The sequence below is a fragment of the Gastrolobium bilobum genome, unplaced genomic scaffold (genome assembly GCF_033153095.1).
Source record: "Gastrolobium bilobum isolate Gb01-03AN ecotype WA unplaced genomic scaffold, APGP_CSIRO_Gbil_v1 utg32472, whole genome shotgun sequence".
NCBI classification, from domain to species: domain Eukaryota; kingdom Viridiplantae; phylum Streptophyta; class Magnoliopsida; order Fabales; family Fabaceae; genus Gastrolobium; species Gastrolobium bilobum.
The window spans coordinates 588,688-607,185 of NW_026898916.1; the positions used below are offsets into that span (position 1 = coordinate 588,688).

The 18,498-nt window shown below is 34.7% G+C and overlaps 3 protein-coding genes across 4 annotated transcripts; 2 read left to right on the plus strand and 1 right to left on the minus strand.

Moving 5' to 3' along the window:
• Positions 1–808: 808 nt before the first annotated feature.
• LOC133285473 (cysteine proteinase inhibitor 4-like) lies at positions 809–1,189 on the minus strand. Its single transcript, XM_061482706.1, has one exon. It carries the CDS (start codon positions 1,187–1,189, stop codon positions 809–811), a length of 381 nt encoding a protein of 126 aa, XP_061338690.1.
• Positions 1,190–5,436: 4,247 nt separating this feature from the next.
• LOC133285512 (uncharacterized) lies at positions 5,437–8,430 on the plus strand. The gene is made up of 2 exons (XM_061482755.1): positions 5,437–6,711; positions 8,252–8,430. The coding sequence occupies exon 1, from the start codon at positions 5,569–5,571 to the stop codon at positions 6,682–6,684; it is 1,116 nt and encodes a 371-aa protein (XP_061338739.1). The 5' UTR covers positions 5,437–5,568; the 3' UTR covers positions 6,685–6,711; positions 8,252–8,430.
• Positions 8,431–10,798: 2,368 nt separating this feature from the next.
• LOC133285460 (protein transport protein SEC23 E-like) lies at positions 10,799–17,371 on the plus strand. Of its 2 annotated transcripts, none has more exons than XM_061482693.1 (12): positions 10,799–11,675; positions 11,757–11,930; positions 12,554–12,715; positions 13,562–13,704; positions 13,851–13,926; positions 14,036–14,208; positions 14,315–14,399; positions 15,121–15,198; positions 15,519–15,680; positions 15,770–16,033; positions 16,275–16,379; positions 16,620–17,371. In XM_061482693.1, exons 1-12 carry the CDS (start codon positions 10,953–10,955, stop codon positions 16,764–16,766), a joined length of 2,292 nt encoding a protein of 763 aa, XP_061338677.1. In that variant the 5' UTR covers positions 10,799–10,952; the 3' UTR covers positions 16,767–17,371. The 2 variants fall into 2 exon arrangements, with proteins under 2 accessions (XP_061338677.1, XP_061338676.1); XM_061482692.1 differs by having other exon boundaries at positions 10,800–11,675; positions 14,315–14,396; positions 16,620–17,370.
• The last annotated feature ends 1,127 nt before the right edge of the window (positions 17,372–18,498 follow it).

Below are 18,498 nucleotides of genomic sequence, written 5' to 3' on the forward strand. Positions count from 1 at the left end.
AAAACATACCCTGTGTGGACAATCATACCTATGATATGAGTGGCATGCAGTGCCCAGTGCAAATGAGAATTGTGAGGGGAAAAAACCCAATTTTAATTTGATTGCTATTTGACAAGATAGATGCGGCCAAAATCAAAATCTCCAGTGTTATAAAGAACAAATGAGAAGCAGTAAATAATCAATATTCAAGCCATATTCACCGCAAATGTGGAAACTACATTAGCATATAGTTTCTCATTTTCTTTGGTACATATTCGTGCAGTTTATTAAGTTACGGTTTAAATAGGTCAGGTATTGGATCTGACCTAATTTGGTCAGTTAATCTGTATAGGTCTCAAATTATAAATTTGGTCTAACTTATATTTAAAAAATAAAAATCTTGGCATAAGCCTCTTAATCTGTTTAAGCCTATTAAACATTCAACAATTAAAAGAATAACTAAAACAATTTTTTTAGAGGCTCGACATGACAAAAAAAGCTTATGACTTATTTTCTAAATATATTTATTTAAAAGCCGAGGCTTGTTATACTTTGTTATTTGTAATAGGTCAAATTTAGTCCTATATCGAGCAGGCCTAGGCCGCAGCCGCTAATTACAACTCAAAAGTAGTTTTCCTGTTTTCTTTTTATTGAAATTTCATTCACCCCTGTATAAATATATGCCAAGGTAAATGAAAATTTTATTAAAAACTCACTAGCAATTACAAATACCGCAATTAATCAAGAAACCTCAGTGGTTATTATTAGCTCCAAAACAAAATCTTAGCCGTTGCCCGTTATTATATATATATATCTTAATTACTGGGGGCTAGATCGATGAAGAAGAAGCAAAGTTGAGAAGCTTCTTGGAATGAAGCCATGGCTTCACAAGCACCACCGAAGTGAACATTCTGTGAACTCCATTATGAGTGGCAGAGATCTTCAGGTAATACTTCATCCCTGAAACCACTTGTTGCTGCGCTTCAACCACCTCCGCGAACTTTAACTGCTCTCCACCATCGTCGACGTTATTCCGCCACAGCCTTAGACCTCGGTTGTGCTCCTCCACCGCGAACCTCCCAAGGTCCTGAACTTCCCTGTTTGTTCTCACGTCAGCAATCTCAGTCTTCTCCCCAACCATTCGCCCACACGATGGCGTAGAGAGAAGGGAGAGCAAGGTGACAAGGATCGTCAAAGTCACCGCCATCATCATCATCAAATTCAAAGCACAGCACGAATAATTATAACTTATTTGCTTGTTTAGCTATAAGAAGTAGTAAGGTCGAGAATGAAAGTACATTGATCAGCTAGAAGTTTCAACTTATGTGGAATATATATAGGGTTTGTCCTGTATACAGGGAAGAAATATCGATGGTACTATTGCTGTATCATTCACTTAGTGTATCTATCCAATAGAAAATAAGAAATGACTCATCTTTTATAGAAAGAAGAGAAAAATATTTTTTTATCCAAGTGTCACTTGTCAAATGGAAGATGTACATACTACAGATGTACAGAAAATGATCTCGTATTCAGGATATAAAATTTTGTCACGTTTTATAATTATGTATTGTCGAGTATATAATTATAAATATTAAAAAAAAAAATTCTTCACATCAATCCATAAATTTGTGAGAAATTTTTTTTAATATTATAATTATATGCTTTTCAAAATATATAATTATAAGAGGTTAACATGACAAAACATTATATCCTATTACAATAAACCTATATATATATATGGAAAAATTATTCTTATGTTACATGTGATAAATTTTTCTTCCTATACACCCTTGGATAACTTTGTCACATTTTTCATTTCTTTTCTTTTTAATTTTTTCTAGTGGTGGAGTCCACAAGTTTATCTCTATGACATAAGATAACTTATTTCCTTTAACATGAGATTAATAAAACTATATATATATATATATATATATATATATGAGGTAGGATCTTTTGACACCGGTGTCAAATTTGAAATTTGACACCTCCTCCGAGAGTCGTTAGATCAAAAAAAATCAATGGTATCGCATGCTTACAAATCAGAGTCGTTGATCTTTTTTGATCTAACGGCTCTCGGATGAGGTGTCAAAGGATCCTGCCTATATATGGAAAAAGTTATATCTATAATTTTTTTGTTTACAAACTCTTATAAACTATACTAATTAAATCTGACTAGTCAGACTTCAATTAAGAGTGTATGACTGATCAAATTTAGTGTGATTTATAAGTTTATAAGAATTTTTTTTTATCAATTTAACTTTTATATATATACACAACAGGTGTGTTTGGTTTGAACACGTAAAAACAAGCACCAAATATGAGATTAAGTGGGTGGAAGCAAACGGTGTGCCGCGTATATATTTGATGCGGTATAGGGATATGAGGTATTGGAGTTATCAATGGGAATTATTGAGTTATCACCTCGTGTTGTGGTGCAGGGCATGGGCATGTAGAGACAAAGGTATATATATGGTCCATGCGCAATATGCCTTTGTTGGTTTTGGTAGAGACTGACAGATAAGCCACCATCGTTTTGAGAGACTGCCACGTCTTAAGTATGCATGCAATAATGCATGCATATATATGCTGCAAGCAAAACAACTGGCTCGAGCTAGCTGTCCAGCTATCTCACCAAATTGCTTTGAATTTTTGTTTTTATGGTGCGATGGCATATCACTCTAATGAATTTGATATATGTGGATTATAAGAGCGCTTTATTAATCTCATTTTATATAAAATAATTATTGAGATTTATACTTCTTATGCAATATAAGAAGAGCCTTCTTATGCTACATTCACATCGTTTTGCGTGTCAATATTTTTAATTTTTTTATTTACCATTTTCCAAGAGACCCACCTAAGTTTGTGTGTGTTGCAAAAATTCTTATCTTATGTCACATAAGAAGTGTAAGCCCCATAATTATTTTATATCATAGAGAGAAAATGAATGGATTTTATCATTATAATAAAAAGTGAGATGCAAAAATTAAAGTGAAAGAACGTAAGATAAGTTATCTTTATGTAAAAAAAAGTAATATTTTTCTTATAAGAATGACATTGTTTTCTTTACTTAATTTGTGAATTGTGCCGCAAGTCTACAGCAAGGATAATGACAAGAATCTTGAGCACTTGAGTACACGAGTCAGGGCCATTTCGCTATATTTTAAAGTAAATAATAATAGTTTAATCGGCGCAAAGAAATTGAACAGCTGGAGAACAGTATACATTTGATAATATTATTTTTAGGAGATATTTAGAGTTTTAATTCTAAAATCTAATCCGAATCGAACTAATCACGAAGTGATGAACCGATTAAAATATCTTAAAAAATAATAATCTTAGCGGTATTTTTTGTTGGTGCAGACGGTGGGAGATTTGGGAGTGTGAATAATGCTAGTTAAAAATTATATTACTGTCATTTATCTTTTCATTCAGCCTGAATCTTGGACATTCATTGCAAGTTTTGAAAATACTTCAAAAATTAGGCTTCGGCATGACTTATTTTAGTTAGAAAATTTTATACACAATATTAATTAATTAGTTTTTAATTAATATAACAGTTTATTGTGATAATGATGAATTGACATTTTCGTATTTACTATAGATGGGCAAATGGGCAGGATATATAGACATTGATATCTGATCGACTCTGTGATTGATGAATCCAATAAATACAATGTTGATTAGGATAATGCTAGATCCTCTTTCTGGCTTATACACATTAATTGTGGATGATTTTTTTTCTTATAAGGACAAGTTTGGTCAAACATATTTTAATAAAATTCTTTTTATAATAAATAACAAAAGAAAAATTTAAAGCTCTCATTTTTTTTTTCTTTTTAATGTATGCAAACTTTTTTAGGATTTTTATATTTATTTTTCAGTTTCATCTTTATTCTAAACTTGTATTTACAAATTTTACCTTTTATTTTAATAACAAAAACTCTGAGAATACTTTTATATAATCAGCAAACAATATTTGACTTTATTTTTAAGTTTTTTTTTTTTTAAACCTTGCTTATAAGTAATTTTAACTTAAATTTTTTTCCAAATATGCTCGTAATCCTATTAGCCGTTATATATGTTCCCATTATACGAAGATTGTCGTATTGGATATAGGTTATAAAAAAAAAGTGACTAGGATATACAAATCAAGTTTCACTCCATCAAACAGAAATGATGCAATCATGCAATTTCTTTTCTCAAATATTAGTATGTTAGGGTGTTTTCTTAGCTATCATACTTCGATTTTGTTTTGATGGCCATGTTATACTCGCTTCAAATTTTTTGGTAACCATGTTATTATACTATCTATCGGGTCAAGGTGTGACGGCCTAATAAAATATAGGGTTGACCTGATAACAGTCCACAAACCAAAGCCCAGGTGTCCACAATCTAGTCCATTATACATAGAGGCTTTCCCAGTCCATTCTTAATAAACTGGATCATGGCTCACTTTTATTTTATTTTATTTTTTTAAAAAAAAGAGATGTTTGAAGACTTTGAGAACATTTGATAAAGCATTGTTATTACAGTTAGAGATCAAATAATCACTTAAATAAAAATTCTTAACTAAATAATTATACGAAATTGTTGTTTGATTGTTAATTGTTATTATTATTATTAGGAGAAAATATGTGTCATTGTAAAAGATGTAAAATTGTATAATTTTAAGTGAGAGAAATAGATGGTTAAAGAAGGAGAGAGAAAGTAGACAAAAAAATAAAATTGTGAGTCCCACCTGTTTGTGAGAGTGAAATGATATAAGTTATGTCATTTAAAAAGACAAATATTTCTCCCTTATTATTAATATTATTAAACAAAGCGAAAACTATTAGCATAATTTGGACATAGAGCTACACTCATTAGGTCATTTTGCTCTCGCCCACTACTAGCCAAAAAATATAGAATATAACTGATGTAGGTGCAACTAGCCAGTAAAAACACACAACGTCAACTGTCTTTGTAAAAGAGAGAGAAAAAATATTATTTTTATAATTTACACTATGCACTACTGGTAGCTCGCTGCTAACATACTTTTATGTTTTTTATTCATGAATTAATCACCCAAAATTAATTTTTTGATTTCAAAATTTCAAGTTTCCTTTAAATATTATAATTGCATTACGGATTAATTGGATTTATGATCAACTGGATTAATTGGGTTTTCGATCTTTTTCGATTCAAGAAAAAATTATACTATATCAGTATTATTTTCATAATTTGTAAATAGATGGATTTTCAAAGTGCATCATGATTTACAAATAAAATGAATTCTTTTATTAAAAAAAATAAATCACAGAGTTAAAAATTCCGTATCAATGTATCAAAAAAAAAAAAAAATCCGTATAAAAAAAAAAAAAAAAATTTCTTTAATTTCACGTGGGCCATCCTATGAGAGCAAGGTTCTATTTCTGAGTTGAGTTGATCTTCCGTTCGCCGCCGTCGCGATTCTCTACTCCACTGGCAGGCTCGACAATGATGGCGGTGGAGGTATGTTAACGTTGCTGCCAAAAATCCAATCTTTTTGCTGTTTAGAAAAATGGGTTTTCCATAATCTTCACTCCTCTATCTGTCTCTTCTTCAATGGTTCCTTTTGGAGGTAGTTTGATTTATAGAAGAACAAAGAACCCATTGCATTGCTTATGGTTTCAATCCTTAAAATTCTTGAGATATTGTCATTGTGAATGGAATAAAAATTTGAACTTGGCCCCAAACGAGAAGAAGCAAAGCAGGGTGGGGCTTTTTTGGGACTTAGATAATAAACCACCAAACTCAATCCCACCTTATGAAGTTGCCAATAAGCTTAGAGTAGCAGCATCTTCCTTTGGGGTTGTTAGGTATATGGTGGCTTATGCAAATACCCACACTTTTAGCAGTGTCCCCCAAGTTGTCCGTCAGAGGAGGAAAGAGAGGGAACTGTTGAATCGTTTGGAGAATAAGGGTGTCATCAAGCCAAATGAACCTTATCTTTGTAGGGTTTGTGGGAGAAAATTTTATACTAATGAGAAGCTTGTTAACCATTTCAAGCAACTACATGAGAGTGAGCACGTGAAGAGAATGAACCAGATAGGGTCAGCTAAGGGGAGCAGGAGGGTGAAGTTGGTGGCTAAGTATTCTATGAAAATGGAAAAGTATAAGAAGGCTGCAAGTGCTATTCTGACTCCTAAAGTGGGGAATGGTTTGGCAGATGAGCTTAAACGGGCAGGGTTTTGGGTTCAAACTGTTTTGGATAAGCCACAAGCTGCTGATGCTGCATTACAAAGTCACATGGTGGATATCATGGATCATAGACGGGTTGAGTGTATTGTACTTGTATCAGATGATTATGATTTCGTTGATGTAATCAAGGAAGCAAAGCTACGATGTCTCAAGACAGTTGTCATTGGGGATGCTAGTGATGATGGAGTCTTGAAGAGGACTGCACATGCTGCCTTTTCTTGGGAGGAAATTCTGATGGGGAAGGCTAAAAAGGAGGCTGTATCAGTTGTGGAAAACTGGAAAGATCGTGATATTTTGAAAAGGTTAGAGTGGACATACAACCCAGAAGTGGATAAAAAGAAATTCAATGCGGATGATATGGTTAGTGAAGCATCTGAAGATGATATTATAGAAGATATCTGTGATGAAGTTGATGATGCCTATAAAGATGACAAAGGTTCCTGGTGGGAATTAGATACAGACGACGATGTCACAAATTGACAGTCAGGCAAATTATCTATCTTATCTGTGAGTAGGTGAAGCTCACTTGACCTTCTACTTAGTCAACATTTTTGTGTGCAGAAATAATATGTTTGGGTCATCAAATTTGTGAGGGAAGATTGTAACTTAGAAGTTATGGATGGTTTTGGACTGTGGTAACTGAAAATGAAATCAGTAATTGCTTGATTATCTCTTTGGTTTCCCCGTCTTTAGCATGTCGATTTGTTTGATTTATTTTGCTTAGTCATGTACTGGGATGGTGCTCCCATTTGGTTTCCATACAAATGGTTTAGTCATGTACTGGTTTCCCCGTCTTTGGTTTCCATACAACAATAGCTATTTTCTCTTAAAATCAGGAAGCAGAGCTTTATAGGTAGATTGAAATATTGTGGCATGGTGCTCCCATTTGTTTGTTGTGTTCCATACATTGTAATATAATCAGCCATCCTCATTTTGTGCTGCACTGGGCATACCCCAATCATTGTTTTAGTGAGAACAAAAGGGAAAGAGTAAGATGGAGGCAGAGAGGAAGTTAGATCCAATTCCGTTAGTTATATATGCTCTCCAGTATAGTGCTTTTACATTATTACTTTCAAGTTCTAGTACCTACATGGTAAATTTTAAGGCCCCAGCACGTCAGTGATTTTCAATCCATTCCCCTTCGAATGCAACTAAGGATGGAGACAAGTAAAGATATAATAAAGAATCTGAAGTTCCTTTGAACTAACCTTTGTGCTCTTTCATATTTACCAGCCTTGAATAATGCATTCCCTTCTTTCTTTTTCTTCCTAGCTGCCTCAGTCTTCTCTGATTATTCCAATCCCACCATTCCTTTTCCTTAAAAAAGAGGAATTCTCTAGAGAGTAGCTTCCTCCTTTGCTGTACTCACTCTATCTTTTTTGCACATTTCTCTTTCTAATGAAGACTCGCATGTGAGTGTATACTAGACACTAGTTCCTTGTCTCTCTTTGAATGACTTCCAAACAGTCAAATTTTCTTCTATCATGAATAGCTGTCCAAAACACGGGAAGCTGGTTATTACCTTTCTCATTCTTTCAAGTCTCCCATTCCGGGTTTACTGAAATCTGAGTTTCTCATCTTATTAAGGAAGCATCCTCTCTCTTTCTATATTGAAATGCAAGTTTAAAATTTGAAATTGAATTATAGAGAATCGATGAAATCCTCTCATTCTCCTTCTATTTGGGGTAAATAAATCCTGGCAAAACTGTTCCTACAATTTTTCTCTTTGTGAAAGATTTAAGCAATGAACTCTGTTTCAAACCTTGAGATTTATCTTCTGACTTAGCTTTTGGTTTACAATGCGCCGGTGGTAATGGCAACCACTATTATGTTGTTATGCTTACTTGCTTAGTTTCAAAGCTTACTAATTCTCCAGTCCCTTTTGAAACTCAGAAGAGGCTGTAGGTGGCATAGGTTTGTTTGCAGCCAGTCGTATTATTACCTGGAATAGTGATCTGTTTTCTTTTCATTTTCGTTACGATTTTCCATTACAGATGTGTTCATACTTTATGCTTATATAGATGCTGATGAGAAATGATTGAAACAGAAACACTGATTGCAGAGTGCAGACTCAAGTTTGCTAAGTCCAAGATGACTCGTGCATGATGACACATCCTCAACTTGGTTTGTATTTTGTTACTGATAGAAGTTTCGTTTGTTTATTTATTGGAAGCAAAAACTTAGACTCTGCAGTGAACCTTAAATTTTTTAGATGTGTCCCAAGAAAAATCCTGCATTTTGTTTTGTTGTTCCTCAGTCCATAGAGAGAAATGCGATAACTAATCAAGGTCGTTTTCAAGATTTTCACTGTGTTTTTTTTGTTGTTGTTGGAAAATTGAAGTTCAGATGTTTAAAATTTTTGTCATTTTTCTTTGAAGTAATGTTGTTGAACATTTATTTAGTGCATTATATATGATGCTTTTATGGCAGATGCTACCTTCCCTGCCTTGTAAATGTTCTATTGTCATTGGTCAATATTAAACTGTTTAAGTAGTGTAAGAGAAGCCGTATATTTGCAAATGGAATTAATCTCTTTCTGGAACATTTCAAGCCACTCACAACTTAACAAAGATGAGTATTAAGATTATCGGAACTTTGGTATATTGATCTTTATTTTTCATGACACATACAGTTCTATACTTATGAAATTTAGGAGATTATATGCTTAAATTGGTCTTTCCAATATAGAGGGGATATCAAGTTGGTTCTTCAAAGATTTTAGACATTTAGTCCTTTGTAGTGTTAAGTAAACAATGCATGGAACAAGTTGATGTTGAAAAATACATCAAACAATTAAATTAATGTTCAATTTAAACATGGAGACTTCAAATTGATGTTCAAAATCTTTAGAGGGTTAACTTGATATCTCGTGTATTCTTAGGTAATAAATTCGAGTATATTACTCCTTTAGGAATTTAACACATCGTATTCAAATTTTCACGCTCAAAACTTTTGCACCTATGGCTCTTTACTACTTTCACGATTAATTAAATACATGTAGTAAATTAGTTAAAACTTAAATAAAACCAAAAAACCAAATGGTAAGGGAGCTTAGTAAGTGAAAAGCGAGGATTTTAGTTTGATTTTCACATGTTTTCTATATTATTTTTGAGAGGAGTTTAAATATTTTTACTCCTATTCGTTATACATTCTGAATTAGTTTCATAACTGGATTTAATTAGGGTTGATTTAATAATAAAAAAAACCAAGAAATATTAGGAAGACTTAGATATGTTTCGGTGACCTTTACAAAGAAAAGCAGCTCAGTATCATAGTACGAAAATAGATCATTTCATGTGGAAAAAAATATGACATAGTTATGTGAGAAAATCACAACTATAAAAAAATAAATAAAGTTATAATTTTATAATTATCTATTATAATATATATTTTTTCTTTTATATTATTATTATTAATTTACTTTTGTATAATTATGATTCCAGTTATATCATATATTTTTTCTCACTATCCATATACATCATAGTACACATTGGAATTGGAAGGAGCCAAAACCATGTACAGGCTGTATGGTCGCTGGTGCAATTTTCCCCTTCCTTATGTTCTTCTCAGATCTACCTAACCCCTCAGTTACATGCAATATATTTTTTGAAAAAAATGTGTATCATTTTAAAGAATATAAAATTGTATCATTTTAAGTAAAAAAAAAAAGATAAATTATTAAAGAGAGAGTGGAGAGAAAAAATTTTAAAAATATAAATCTCATCTCTTTGTGAGAGTGAAAAGATACAAAATGTGTTATTTAAAATGACACACTTTCTCCCGTAATTTTATATAAAAGTTACACCCATGACATGAATTAATATTTTGAGGGAAAAAAAAAGGAAAAGCTGAAGACATTCAAGATCAATTTCAAAGACGAATGGCTGCAAAATAATCCCATTGGCAACTTGCACAATATAAAGGTTTTTCTATTAACCTCTTTTTATGAAGTCATAGAAAGATTATTAAACAAATATTTTAAAAGGACATTGCTTTCTTCATCTAGCTAGAGTAAAATATGTGAAACAGTTTACCAAAAATAAATAAATAAATATGTGAAGCATACTTGTTAAGAGATATTTAATATTTTTTTTGGATTTTTTAATTGAGAAAGGTATTGTAATAACTAATTAGTGTTATTATCAATATTACTACCAATCAATTTCACCATTAGATCGATTATGTTGAACTAACGGTTATATTTATTTCCATCTTTGTATGACTATGATTCTCTATATTTAATACTTTATATTTATTTCTATCTTTGTATGATTATGATTTTTCATATTTAACGCTTTCACATTAAATATGAAAAATCATAACCATATAAATAAAAATAAATATAACAGTTGGATTCATATAATCAAGATTGATTGATAGTAATATTGGCGGTAATAATTATTATAATATCCTATCTTTTATTTAATTACCAAAAATTAAAAATCATTTTTAATATAATAATTTTTTTTATTTATTTACGAGGGCGTTACGAAGAATAGTCGTGAAAATTTTTTAGACTAAAAAAGTAAATAAATTTAAACTGAATAAGTAAAAAAAGTCTAAGGTGAGTTTGGGTAATGTTGTACGGAGAAGTGTTTTTAAGAGCATCGTTTCTTCATCCTATTGGCACCGTCGTCATTTTCATTCCTTCACACTGTGGTAGCGATTGCGGTCTCTGAATCCGAATTGAATTTTGATATCAATTGAAAATTGACGTGACGTGACGTGACGTGACGGTGACGGTGACGATGTCGGAGATGGCGAGCACAGATCCCGAGGGTGTTGACGGAGTCCGTATGACGTGGAACGTGTGGCCGAGGAGCAAGGTGGAAGCGAGCAAGTGCGTGATCCCACTCGCCGCCACAATCGCCGTGATCCGCCCTCATCCTGACATCCCGAGACTCCCTTACGCCCCTCTCCGCTGCAAGACATGTTCCTCCGCCCTCAACCCTTTCTCCCGCGTCGACTTCACCGCCAAGATCTGGATCTGCCCCTTCTGCTATCAGCGCAACCACTTCCCTCCTCATTACAACGCAATCTCCGAGACTAACCTTCCCGGAGAACTCTACCCTCAATACACCACTGTTGAATACGCTCTCCCTCTTTCAACCAATTCCTTCGATCCTTCCCCTGTTTTCCTCTTCCTCCTTGATACATGCCTCATCGAGGAAGAGATCCAGTTCCTCAAATCCGCAATTCGACGGGCGATTGGTCTCTTACCAGATAACGCTCTTGTAGGTTTCGTTTCTTTCGGAACACAGGTTCAGGTTTATGAATTGGGGTTCTCCGATATGTCTAAGGTTTATGTATTCAGAGGTACTAAGGAGATTTCTAAAGATCAGATTTTGGACCAATTGGGTCTTGGTGCTCCTGGCACTACTGGAAGGAGACCTCAGAAGGGTGGTTTACCAAATCCTGGTGTCACGCGATTCTTGTTGCCTGCTTCTGATTGTGAATACACTCTCAATTCGGTAACTGCTTATTCAATCAATAACATTACACCCTTGTGGCATTGCTGCTTATTGACAAATGTGTTGTGTTTCTTTTTCCAGCTGTTAGATGAATTGCAAACAGACCAATGGCCTGTTCCGCCTGCCACACGCCCCTCCCGGTGCACCGGAGTGGCTTTGAGTGTTGCGGCCGGATTGCTTGCTGCTTGTAATCCCGGGACCGGGGCTAGAATCATAACTTTGGTTGGGGGCCCTTGCACTGAAGGACCCGGCACGGTATATCAGTTTTATGTTCTTTGCTGTATATTCTTTGGTTCTTTGTTGCAATTTTCATTTTTATTGGGATAAAAGATTTGTCTGTTAGTGTTAGGGAAGGAATAAGAATGTGTCGCCATAGGAATGGTCAGGTGCGCCCATTGACTTGGTATGCAAGTTTCATGGTTGTGTTGGTAGAGACTGCACTTAAAATCTGATTGTTGTGCAAGACATTTAATTATTTGTGTCTGGTCACTCACGTTGAAGTGGAGTTGTGGTGAAGCCATAAGTTGCACCTGCAAACCTAGAAGGGGAGGTGTTTGAAAACTGCTTATACTTGTTATTTAAAAAGAGATAGGCATGCTGCCATTATTACTTATTAGCATGCTATAATGGTATGTTCATAAGTTTCAATTTCTTCTGTGCCGTTGACATCTTGGAGGGAGAATAAAAAAGGGACAGCTCTCATCACTTTGTCTTAATTTATAATTGAAATTACAAAAGATTCTGTGGTAAACTTAGAATAAGTGGTAGGGAAGTATGGTCAATGCTGTGCTTATTCTTGTTTAGATTGACAGTTACTGAAGAATCCATCCACAGAATTTTCTGATACAGATGATTTTGATGTTAAAATTTCTTTGCAGATTGTATCAAAAGATCTGTCTGACCCGGTGCGTTCTCATAAAGATCTTGATAAAGATGCAGCACCATACTTTAAGAAAGCAGTAAAATTTTATGATAGTCTTGCAAAACAGCTGGTTAGCCAGGGTCATGTTTTGGATGTTTTTGCATCAGCTCTTGATCAGGTCTGTGGCATCATGCTAATTTTTTCATACCTAGAATTCTTTCACTCGATAGTTGGATAAGAATGCATGTGTAGATCATAGATCTGATGGGTTTCAGAAGGTGAGATTTCTGAAGCATGTAGTGTGAGTTCTGATCAGGAAATGTAATATAACCATGCAGCTTATTTTTTTCAAATTCGACATTGGAAGGCATCTAACCTAGCATCTCTGCCATGATGTTTGACAATTTTCATACTGTAGATTTCTTATAACTTGTAAACAATTGAGTGTGCACTTGGATAAGCTTTGAAAAGAACCAAATAAATTTATTTAATTAAAAAAGTCTATTTTCTTAGAATCAGCCCAAACAATCGGGCCCGTCGTTCTTGTATATTTTTTCTTAATTTAATTTCATGAAAATACCTTATATTTTACCCCATTTTTGTGACACATTAACTTGAAGCATGTTCTCCATAGCTCCCCTTCCCTATAGAGAAGTTTTTGAGGCTACTTGAGTATATATTCTGACTATACCCTTTTTTACCCTAACTGGCAACAGTTGGCTACAAGACCTGTAAAGCTATTTATTCAATGTGGTTGATGAATGTGCCACTTAAATCCATCTGGGTGATTATATTGATGGTATTATGATTGTCAAGCTTTTTTTTTCCGCTCAAGAGAGAAGCTGGGTAATATTTCAACCTTGAATTCTTACCATGGACTTTATTGTGGGTATGCAAGAAAGTTTTTTGTTTATATTATTGAGTGGACATTCATGAAAATAGAATGTTGCATTGAAAAACAAATACGGTTTAATTATGCTCATTCTTTGTCTTCTGCTGATTTATGGATGTTTTAAATATTAAGGTTGGAGTTGCAGAAATGAAAGTTGCAGTTGAAAGAACTGGTGGCCTTGTTGTCTTGGCTGAAAGCTTTGGACATTCAGTCTTCAAGGATTCTTTTAAGCGCATTTTTGAGGATGGGGAGCAAGCTCTTGGTCTTTGTTTCAAGTGAGCATTCTCTCTCTTCAAATACTGATATTTTCTTTTTATTAATACATTTTCATCTCGCTCTCCCCTTATCTCTTATTTTCTCTAGATATCTTTCCCTTATCCCCTATCAGACGTGCTCATGACCAACTTCATTTATGTTTCAGTGGAAGCCTTGAGATAAATTGCTCCAAGGAAATCAAAATTCAGGGAATAATTGGACCTTGCACATCAATGGAAAAGGTTGGATCATTTTATACTTCATACTCTAATTTCATGTTGCTTATTGACTCTGGAATTGGAGTTTATGTTGGGTCAACTGAATTTTGATGGTTACAATCACATATTGCAGAAAGGGCCTTCAGTTGCTGATACTGTTATAGGGGAGGGGAACACAACAGCGTGGAAGATGTGTGGCCTTGACAAGAGTACATGCTTGACTGTGATGTTTGATCTTTCATCAAGTGATCGTTCAAACACTCCAGGTGCTGTCAACCCACAATTGTACCTGCAGTTCCTTACAAGGTTATGTTGGGGAAATTTCACTAATAAAATCTCATATATATATATTATTTTGTGCCGCTTTCTACTTACCGACTGGGCATTGAATGTTGTCATGTTCTTATTGCAGTTACCAGAGCCCGGATGGTCAACTTGTGCTTCGAGTGACAACAGTAACTAGAAGATGGGTAGATAGCTCTGTTAGCTCTGAGGTAGTTTCACTCTTTTTTATATTTCTGGCTGTGGATGGCTGTTTATTTGTCAATGTCCAAGAAATAGTTGGAGCTTGTTGAGAAATATAGTCCCACATTGGTTGTATGGACAACTAATGTGAGGTTTATAAGGCTTTGGGCACTCCCACCCTTTGAGCTAGCTATTGGGGTGGTGTATCCCAAGGTTCTTTACATGTGTATCCCAAGGTTCTTTACATGGTATCAGAGCCGTCGAAATCTCACCGCCTCCCACTTTCTTCGTAGTGGAATTTCCACATGTAGGTGGGCTTGTATGTTGTCCACCCTTCAAGCCACTGTGGGCTCTCGTGTGAGGGTGCGTGTTGAGAAATATAGTCCCACATTGATTGTATGAGCAACTAATGTGAGGTTTATAAGGCCTTGGGCACTCCCACCCTTTGAGCTAGCTTTTGGGGTGGTGACCTCAAGGTTCTTAACAGAGCTCATATAATCATCATAATATTAAGAAGCTTGAATTTTTTTTTATTTTTACTCTCTTTTCATGCTGTCAAGTCTGGTTCTCAAGTTTTGTCCAATAAAGATATCTAAATGCATTTACATTTACACGTGTTTTTTATGAATATCTCTGACATAAACTGGAAGACATTAGTTTAGTCCCTACATTATTTGCTAAGTAGTTATTGGCAAGGAGATTGTTAAATAGATTAATGACAGCATTTTTTTATTACATTATCTTTCTCTTCAGGAATTGGTTCAAGGATTTGACCAAGAAACTGCTGCAGTGGTAATGGCTAGATATGCTTCTTTGAAAATGGAAACTGAGGTATGTCATAAGTTGTGTTACTATCTTTGGCATTCCTAAATGTTTCTCCAATATTTTAACACCATGGGGATATATTCGCTCAAGCTGCTGTAAATTATATCCTTGTTGGAATGGGTGATTGTTGGGAATTTCGGCAAAACATAAAATTGGGAGAACAGCTTTGATGTTGATGGTTATGATGAAATTTGCACTTGTTTAATCATTTTGCTAATAACTTACTACAAATGACCATTTTATCGAATGTCAAATTTTGGACATGTATTACAAGTGAACTTTCTATAAACAATCGCCTCACTGAGCATTAAGTTTTGTTTGATCAGGAAACATTTGATGCCACACGGTGGTTGGATCGGTTCCTCATTCGCCTCTGTTCTAAGTTTGGTGACTACCGCAAGGATGATCCTTCGTCTTTTACATTAAACCCATCCTTTTCACTGTTCCCCCAGTTTATGTTCAATCTGCGACGGTCACAGTTTGTACAGGTACCTTTTAGTGTAATTTTCTTCCTGTGCTGCTTTTCAAAGTTCTTTATTTAACTTTGTGGCATGTGGGTGGGGAAATGTATTGGCAGGTTTTTAACAACAGTCCAGATGAAACTGCATACTTCCGCATGTTGTTGAACAGGGAAAATATTAGTAATGCTGCTGTCATGATTCAGCCATCTCTAATATCATATTCATTTAATTCACTGCCTGCACCTGCATTGTTAGATGTGGCTTCCATTGCCGCAGACCGGATTCTGTTGCTAGATTCATATTTTAGTGTGGTAGTTTTTCATGGGATGACAATAGCTCAATGGCGCAACTTGGGATACCAGAACCAACCAGAACACCAGGTTTGTGCTTAGTCATCATGTCCTGCTAAAAAACTTATTGTTACCTGCAAATTGTGCTCCCAAATTGAACTTAGATTTTAACATATAATCTTTATAATCTTCCAATTGGGAGCATTAGTTACTTTCTGTTAATTTATAATGGAAGTTGTTTTGTTCAGAGCCATTTTATGGTTAGTGTCAAGTGTTGCATTTATCATTGTTTCTTTTCTCACTCTGCCAATAACTTTAATGTATGGCCCAGGCATTTGCACAACTATTACGAGCTCCACATGATGATGCCCAAATGATAATTAGAGAACGGTTCCCTGTTCCTAGATTGGTAGTGTGTGATCAACATGGTTCCCAGGTCAGTATTGTTTGCCAAGACCAGTTTTAGTGTTATTTGTCTAACTGTTAGGGATTCTTTCCTGAAATTCATTCATATCATGAGCGATACTGATGTGGAGTGTTTCTTATTCTTATCCTTCCATGACGCATTAGCTGTCTTCTTCTCTCTCTCCTTTTCCTTTTCTTTTCATTCTTTGATTACTTAAGTTCAGTTTTTTCGTAATGGGAAACTTACTGGTGTTTCATTGTTGTTTAACAGGCTAGATTTTTATTAGCAAAGCTGAACCCCTCAGCAACATATAATAATGCCCACGAGATGGCTGCTGGTTCAGATGTCATCTTTACTGATGATGTGAGCCTTCAAGTTTTCTTTGAGCATCTGCAAAGGCTGGCTGTCCAATCTTGAGGGCAGATAATAGTACGGACTGACAGTTTATGGGTTCTGGACTTTGGTTTGGGGAATTCACCAATGATGTGTGTGTCCTGCATTGCGCTGTTGCATTCAGTTATTTTCCTTTCTTTCCTTCTTTCTTAACCAAGAGAAGGTTGGTGCCAGAATGAATTAAAGAATAAGGAAGAAGGAAGGCGTGAAACATGATTCTTTAGGGTTCTGGTCGAATTTTATTTAATGGAGAAAATAAGGGGTTCAAACGTATGTTGAGTTTGGGTATTGCGGAAGGAAAGGGATAGAAAAATGAGTTAGAGCTACCTTTGTGACAGCAGCATAGCAAACGAGGGAAATATTTTTGTCTCATTTTTTCGTATTTGTTTTGGCCCAGATCTGAATTTTTGGGTTCCTCATCTGGATTAATTTATATAGTTCTTTTACTTTTACATGCTCCCTAGGTTGCGAAGTAACAGAAGTCATTTTGTCATGTTGGAGTTTGATATTAGCTATTCCCTCTTTACACTGTTTTGTATTGTATATTGTGAAGTAAGCATATAGGACTCATCGTGGTAAATGAATACTTTTGGGTGGTCCCTGTTTTCGTTCTAACTTCCAATCCTGCCTGAAAAGTGAAAATGGGAGCTTCTTATTCCACAGTGCGTTGGCCTTTGTGAAGACCTTCACCTGCTCCTAGTGAAGCCATTTCTTACTCACACTCGAAACATTTTTCATTATATTTTATTTCCGCTAGAAGTAAACGTGCCAAAAAAGATTACGAGCCACTGCGGAAACTCTTAATTTCTTAAAAATTTATATTAGATCAAACAAAATGATACGACACTGCTTATATTTCTTTTGGCATATGATAATGTATTAAACTATAGACCGATAAATGAGTGTGTAGTTGTATGTTTGAATTCCTTAGTTAAATGAGTTATGTTCCAAGCTTTAGCAATAAGCACCTCTAGCTGTTGATGTTTGGAATGACAACAGATTTGCCATCTAACCAGATCCCGTACAGAATGTTGTCGAATCAATCTACTAAGTTCAAATGTTAATTTTTCTGCAATATGGAGTCCAAAAGGAGTCATGAACCATAAACTTTTAAAGTGCTGTTTTATTTTCTTCAATCGTCCATTGTCCACTAACAAGAAAATATATAATCAATAGCAATATAGATAGATGCCATTAGGTTTCAGCAAATAGTTGATCACAGAAACAATAACATAATCAGAAACAATAACATAATAATAATAATAATAAAATAAGAAAAAAGTGTGTGTCATTTCAAAGGATATAAAATTGTGTGTTTTTAAGAGAGAGAAAGAGATAGATAAAGGAGGAAGAGAATTGACAAAAAAAATAAAGGTGTGGGTCCCACTTCTTTGTGAGAGTGAAATGATATAAGTTGTGTCATTTAAAGGGATAAACACTTTTCCCTAATAAATAAATACAAGAAAGAAACAAAATAAGTTATGACTGACCCTACTTTATCAATCTCACCAAACAAATGGACTGAAAGAAACTTGACACTTCATCCCATTTGAAGATGCCCATGTTACATTTCAAGTCATGAAAACCCCTTCTTGCTTCTTTTGGGCACCCTAGGCATGGTTGCCATACCATTCTCAAGATTTTAGGACATTGTATAAGGCCTAAAACAAGGACTTCTTTAGCAAAGTAAGGGAAGCTACCTGAAGTGAAGTGGAATACTCCGTTGTGATGCACATTTGAAATACCAAGAAGTCAT